The 7785-nt window shown below is 41.4% G+C and overlaps 1 protein-coding gene across 2 annotated transcripts in view; it reads left to right on the top strand.

Annotated features, from left to right (window-relative positions):
- Positions 1-1931: 1931 nt before the first annotated feature.
- lamb1b (laminin, beta 1b) overlaps positions 1932-7785 on the top strand; it is a 95683-nt gene continuing 89829 nt past the window's right edge. For both annotated transcript variants that reach the window (XM_061914174.1, XM_061914173.1), the window contains exon 1: positions 1932-2025. In XM_061914174.1, the coding sequence (XP_061770158.1) occupies positions 1971-2025 (55 nt within the window). In that variant the 5' untranslated portion in view covers positions 1932-1970. The remainder of the gene's footprint in view (positions 2026-7785) is intronic.

The following is a 7785-nucleotide window of genomic DNA, read 5'->3' as shown; positions in this document are numbered from 1 at the left end:
AGTCCAGTCCATAGTGCATCTAGCTAATAGTGTGAGAGTCCAGTCCATAGTGGATCTAACATAATAGTGAGAGTCCAGTCCATAGTGGGTCTAACATAATAGTGAGAGTCCAGTCCATAGTGGATCTAACATATTAGTGAGAGTCCAGTCCATAGTGGATCAAACATAATAGTGAGAGTCGAGTCCATAGTGGATCTAACATAATAGTGAGAGTCCAGTCCATAGTGGATCTAACATAATAGTGAGAGACCAGTCCATAGTGGATCTAACATAATAGTGTAAGAGTCCAGTCCATAGTGGATCTAACATAATATTGATAGTCCAGTCCATAGTGGATCTAGCTAATAGTGTGAGCGTCCAGTCCATAGTGGATCTAACATAATATTGAGAGTCCAGTCCATAGTGGATCTAACATAATAGTGAGAGTCCAGTCCATAGTGGATCTAACATAATAGTGAGAGTCCAGTCCATAGTGGATCAAACATAATAGTGAGAGTCCAGTCCATAGTGGATCTAACATAATAGTGTAAGAGTCCAGTCCATAGTGGATCTAACATAATAGTGAGAGTCCAGTCCATAGTGGATCCAACATAATAGTGAGAGTCCAGTCCATAGTGGATCTAACATAATAGTGAGAGTCCAGTCCATAGTGGATCAAACATAATAGTGAGAGTCCAGTCCATAGTGGATCTAACATAATAGTGAGAGTCCAGTCCATAGTGGATCAAACATAATAGTGTAAGAGTCCAGTCCATAGTGTATCTAACATAATAGTGAGAGTCCAGTCCATAGTGGATCTAACATAATAGTGAGAGTTCAGTCCATAGTGGATCCAACATAATAGTGAGAGTCCAGTCCATAGTGGATCCAACATAATAGTGAGAGTCCAGTCCATAGTGGATCCAACATAATAGTGAGAGTCCAGTCCATAGTGGATCCAACATAATAGTGAGAGTCCAGTCCATAGTGGATCTAACATAATAGTGAGAGTCCAGTCCATAGTGGATCAAACATAATAGTGAGAGTCCAGTCCATAGTGGATCTAACATAATAGTGAGAGTCCAGTCCATAGTGGATCTAACATAATAGTGTAAGAGTCCAGTCCATAGTGGATCTAACATAATAGTGAGAGTCCAGTCCATAGTGGATCTAACATAATAGTGAGAGTCCAGTCCATAGTGGATCCAACATAATAGTGAGAGTCCAGTCCATAGTGGATCCAACATAATAGTGAGAGTCCAGTCCATAGTGGATCCAACATAATAGTGAGAGTCCAGTCCATAGTGGGGCTAGCAGGAGACCATCCCGAGTAGAGACAGGTCAGCAGCACAGAGATGTCCCCAACCGATGCACAGGCGAGTGGTCCACTCCGGGTCCCGACTCTAGACAGCCAGCACTTCATCTATAGCGACAGAACCTGTGCCCACCCCATCCACAAGGGAGAGGGGGGCAGAGCAGAAAATAAAATAAACGGCAGATCATCTGGTCTAAAAGGGGGTCTATTTAAAGGCTGGAGTATACAAATGAGTTTTAAGATGGAACTTAAATGCTTCTACTGAGGTAGCATCTCTAACTGTTACCTCTAGAACATTCCAGAGTACTGGAGCCCACATAGAAAATGCTCTATAGCCCGCAGACTTTTTTGGGGGACTCTGGGAATCACTAATAATCCACCAATTCCCTTTTTTCTTTCCATCCCCTGCAGTTGCCTTAAACACCGACTTTGTCCAACATTTAATGAAGTCAAACCACAAGTTGGTAAAACTTTACAAAGTGACGTTCAAAGACACCACAAAAAAATGAGATTTTTGGCAATGACTTGCAGTGCCGACCAGCAGGGGGCGCACCCCGCTGACATCTGGGAGGAGGAGGAGTTGTGAGGATGAAACTGACTTGGAGACTTCCCAGGAAAACTCCCACTGCCTCCTGACTTTCCCACAGGAGCTCACAGGGACTCCTCCACACTCTGGATGGGCTGTCACTGCTGCGACATGTCGCTCCTCATCCATTTCTGGACTACTTTGGGTGAGTTTCAGAGGATTTATGTCCAAACTATGACTCTTTGATGACAACGTCATTGTTGTGTGCCAAAAAATGTCATTGTTGTGTGCCAAAAAAGGCATCAACAACAACAACAAGGTAATGGAAGCCATATGCAAGCCATTATTCACTTCTCCCCGCCAGAAGTGAGCTTGTCCTAATCGTCCGCACGCCGCCAGGATGTTTGAGGAACTGAACCTTAATTCCTGGTGATCTATGCCAGTGTTTTTCAACCACTGTGCCGCGGCACACTAGATACAGTCTGGTGTGCCGTGGGAGATTGTCTAATCGCCACACAGGAGTAGATATCTGTCGATTACCTGACAACTGTCACATATACAGCTGTCACAAATACTGTAATATTGTACAAACCCCGTTTCCATATGAGTTGAGAAATTGTGTTGAATCTAAATATAAACATAAAAAAGAATGATTTGCAAATCCCTTTCAACCCATATTCAGTTGAATATGCTACAAAGACAAGATATTTGATGTTCAAACGCATAAACTTATATATTTTTTTGCAAATAATAGTTAACTTAGAATTTAATGGCTGCAAAACATGCCAAAGTAGTTGGGAAAGGGCATGTTCACCACTGTGTTACATCACCTTTTCTTTTAACAACACTCAAAAAACGTTTGGGAACTGAGGAAACTAATTGTTGAAGCTTTGAAAGTGGAATTCTTTCCCATTCTTGTTTTATGTCGTTCAACAGTCCGGGGTCTCCGCTGTCGTATTTTACGCTTCATAATGCGCCACACATTTTCGATAGGAGACAAGTCTGGACTGCAAGTACCCGCATTCTTTTTTTTACGAAGCCGCGCTGTTGTAACACGTGCTGAAAGTGGCTTGGCATTGTCTTGCTGAAATAAGCAGGGGCGTCCATGAAAAAGATGGCGCTTAGATGGCAGCATATGTTGTTCCAAAACCTGTATTTACCTTTCAGCATTAATGGTGCTTCACAGATGTGTAAGTTACCCATGCCCTGGGCACTAATGCACCCCCATACCATCACACATGCTGGCTTTTGAACTTTGCGTCGATAACAGTCTGGATGGTTTGCTTCCCATTTGGTCCGGATGACAAGATGTCGAATATTTCCAAAAACAATTTGAAATGTGGACTCGTCAGACCACAGAACACTTTTCCACTTTGCATCAGTCCATCTTAGATGATCTCGGGCCCAGACAAGCCGGCGGCGTTTCTGGATGTTGTTGATAAATGGCTTTTGCTTTGCATAGTAGAGCTTTAACTTGCACTTACAGATGAAGCGACCAACTGCATTTAGTGACAGTGGTTTTCTGAAGTGTTCCTGAGCCCATGTGGTGATATCCTTTAGAGATTGATGTCGGTTTTTGATACAGTGCCGTCTAAGGGATCGAAGGTCACGGTCATTCAATGTTGGTTTCCGGCCATGCCGCTTACGTGGAGTGATTTCTCCAGATTCTCTGAACCTTTTGATGATATTATGGAGCGTAGATGTTGAAATCCCTAAATTTCTTGCAATTGCACTTTGAGAAACGTTGTTCTTAAACTGTTTGACTATTTGCTCACGCAGTTGTGGACAAAGGGGTGTACCTCACCCCATCCTTTCTTGTGAAAGACTGAGCATTTTTTGGGAAGCTGTTTTTATACCCAATCATGGCACCCACCTTCGCCCAATTAGCCTACACAACTGTGGGATGTTCCAAATAAGTGTTTGATGAGCATTCCTCAACTTTATCAGTATTTATTGCCACCTTTCCCAACTTCTTTGGCACGTGTTGCTGGCATCAAATTCTAAATTTAATGATTATTTACAAAAAAAAAATGTTTATGAGTTTGAACATCAAATATGTTGTCTTTGTAGCCTATTCAACTGAATATGGGTTGAAAAGGATTTGCAAATCATTGTATTCTTTTTATATTTACATTTAACACAATTTCCCAACTCGTGTGGAAACTGGGTTTGTACTCTAGTTACTTGTAGGGTTGTACGGTACACCGGTACTGGTATAGTATCGTGGTACTAATGAATCAAAAACGGTACTATACTCTGTTTAAAAAGTACCGGTTCGCCATATTATTACTATTACGGCACGTCGTCGTCACGTCATGACATTGCTGTTTTTCTTGAGCAGAGGAGCATGTTCGGCAGCGCACACATACAGAGTACTTACGAGCAGAGACAGTATGTGGACAGAAAAGGAAGAACGGACGCATTTTGGTGTAAAAAGTAAAGATAAAGGTGAAGTTTTAACACTGAAAGTCACTTCTAAATCACTAATCCTCAACTCCATGGCGACAAATAAAGTATGTTCCTTACAAGTATCATTATCACTGCAGGAAGAGGAATAGCTAAACATGCTTCACTACACACCGTAGGAGGATATAATAGCTCACCGGTGTCACAATGTAAACAAACAGCTTGGGTGGATCTACACCTGACATCCACTGTAATGATACCAAGTACAAGAGTGTATCTAGTAGATACTACTATGATTACATCAATATTTTTTATCGTCAAAAAGTATCTACCGGTATATACATTTTGGTATGGGTACCAAAATATTGGTATCGAGACAACCCCAGTTACTTGCTATAAAACATTTTCAGTTCTGTTATCTTATCATCTAAAGCAGTGTTTTTCAACCACTGTGCCGCGGCACACTAGTGTGCCGTGAAATACAGTCTGGAGTGTCGTGGGAGATGATCTAATTTCACCTATTTGGGTCAAAAATATTGTTTGCAAACCAGTAATTAGAGTCTGCAAATGATGTGTTGTTGTTAAGTGTCGGTGCTGTCTAGAGCTGGGCAGAGTAGATAGATAGGTAGATAGATAGGTCTTTATTGTCATTGCACAAGTACAACGACACTTTGTTTTTAGCACTAACCCGTTCAAGATTAGACAAACAAACAGTGTACAGGGTTACAGAACAGGATCGCTGATAGGTCGCCACAAGGCGCCCCGTAAAAGATGGGGAAAAAGGTAAAACGCTGGGGAAGGATGAGTAAAAAATACAATCTAGACTGGGCTCCTAAGGGGGCCCAGTCTGGAGTGGCAAAAAAAAACTCTATAGCAAAGCACATATACATATTACAACGTACATCTCGAGATATCTAGCAACAGAGGGAAGGGAGTGTGGGGTCATGGTGGCCGGCCGCAGCTCTCAGGCGCTGACTATCCTTTCATAACCCCTATGGCAGGGGTGTCCAAACATTTTGACTTCGGGGCCGCATTGGGCTAAAAAAAATGTCATTGAGGGCCGAAAGTCGACTGCATGTAGTGAAGTGAATTATATTTATAAAGCGCTTTACATAGTGAAACCCAATATCTAAGTTACATTTAAACCAGTGTGAGTGGCACTGAGAGCAGGTGGGTAAAGTGTCTTGCCCAAGGACACAACGGCAGTTACTAGGATGGCGGAAGCGGGAATCGAACCTGCAACCCTCAAGTTGCTGGCACGGCCACTCTACCAACCGAGCTATGCCGCCCTATGTAGAGTAACTATATACATTATTTATTTATAAATATATATTAAGGTTTTACGGTATACCGGTATTAGTATAGTACCGCGATACTAATGAATCATATTCAGTACTATACTGCTTCTAAAAAGTACTGGTCATTTTCTCATCACACTTTGTAATGGATGGGTGTATTTTTTTAAATTTTTTTATAATATCCACAAAGTTCAGTGACCTTGTCCGTTTACATTTTGTATCGGGTGTTTTTTAATTGTATGTATTTATTTATTTTTTTGCACCATGACTAGGCAAGGTTATTTGCATAAATGGATGTTGCACATTTGCATAAATAGATGCTGCACATTCCAAACATAAAAGTCATTGACCAGGAAAAACCAATTTTGTCCACGAGTTTGAGTCAAAATGTATTTAAAATGTTATACATTTGAAATTAATCCAATCTCCCTGCAGGCAAGATTTCTTATTAAACTCATGACGTCTCGCGGGCCGATTTGGACACCCCTGCTCTATGGGATTTGCGTCGAGGAAGTTGGGCTGGAAGGGGTTGGGGGCGTATGTGTGGCGTATACTATAGTATAGTAACCGTGTAATACTATTTCATATCAGTAGGTGGCAACCTGTAGCTAATTTCTTTGTCGATGTCGGAAACAGCGGGAGGCAGTGTGCAGGTAAAAAATGTGTCTTAACGCTTAAAACAGAAATAAACAAAAGGTGAGTGTCCCTAAGAAAAGGCATTGAAGCTTATGGAAGGCTATGCGGAACGAAACTAAAAACAAACTGGCTACAAAGTAAACAAAAACAGAATGCTGGACGACAGCAAAAACTTACTGCGGAGCAAAGACGATGTATCAAAGTACATGCGGGAAATATCGCTCAAAGGAAGACATGAAACTGCTACAGGAAAATACCAAAAAAAGCCACCAAAATAAGAAGTACCGTATTTCCTTGAATTGCCGCCGGATATATAGTATGCGCCTGCCTAAAATTACTGCCGGGTCAAACTCGTTTCGCAAAATATTATTTTTATCAGCCCATGCCTAGAATTCCCGCCGGGTCAAACTCGTCACGTCACGAGTGACACTTCACCTGTCATTATTTTCAAAATGGAGGAGGCTGATTTCAATAATTTGAAATCGCATAAAGGGAAGAAGATTAAGAGCTATTCAGTAGGATTTAAGGTCCAAGCTATTGAATATGCTAAAAAGAACAGTAAGCAGCTAAGTTTTATTAATATACCGTAGCTGTGTGTGTCAAATATGAGTCATTAAATGACTCCCGCCTCCTGGTGGTAGAGGGCGCTAGTGATCCTTCTTGCGACTACTCGGCTGCAGAAGAAGTGACAACAAGCAGCGATCGTTTATTTTTTCCTCTCGCTTGCACTTTTAACATGGAGGATTACATATCTAAAATAAAACAGTTTTCTAAACTGGACTTTCAATCGAAGCAGGAAGTAATAAAGGAAGATCTCCATTGAGACAGAGATTTTTAAAACTGAAGAAAGATAAGGAAGACTTCTATAAACAAGTTATCGATGCTTTTGATCAGAAGGAGCTGCGCATGGACTTCATTTATAAGTAAAAGTAAGACCATAATAATGTTTTTTTTTAATTAAATGTGCTTTTCATGATGGTATCCTTACATCACACTCAAATTTATAAGCGCAGGCCTAAATCTACTGCATGCCTTTGGTAAGCGCCGGAGTGAGAAGAGGTTTTAAATTAATTAGCGCCCCGGCGGCAATTTAAGGAAATATGGTTAAACACTACACAGGAAAACAGCAAAAAAGTCCAAATAAGTCAGGGTGTGATGTGACAGCTGGTGACAGTACACCTACTTTGAGACAAGAGCTATAGTGATGCATGCTTGGTTATGCGTTAAAGCGTGGGTCTCAAACTCTGACATTGTGGGCTAAATTTGGCCCGCCGTGTAATTTCACTTGGCCCTTGAGGCAATATCAAATTAACATTAGAGCTGTAACACCGCATTCACCGCTAATACTCATACTTGCCAACCTCCACAAAACAAATTGTGAAGGTGTGCGCATGCAGCAACATTCGTGAGTGAGGGGCAGAGACAGAGAGAGCGAGGTAGTGGATTGATTGTTAATCAAGGCGTACTTGGTCAACAACCATACAGGTCACACTGAGGGTGGCCGTATAAACAATTTTTAACACTGTTACAAATATGCACCACACTGTGAACAAGAACGCCAAACACATTTCGGGAGGACATACACACCGTAACAAAACATAAACACAACCGAACAAATACCTAGA

Source organism: Nerophis ophidion, linkage group LG10 (genome assembly GCF_033978795.1).
Source record: "Nerophis ophidion isolate RoL-2023_Sa linkage group LG10, RoL_Noph_v1.0, whole genome shotgun sequence".
In the NCBI taxonomy this organism is placed as follows: domain Eukaryota; kingdom Metazoa; phylum Chordata; class Actinopteri; order Syngnathiformes; family Syngnathidae; genus Nerophis; species Nerophis ophidion.
This window is presented reverse-complemented; position numbering and strand designations above follow the sequence as displayed.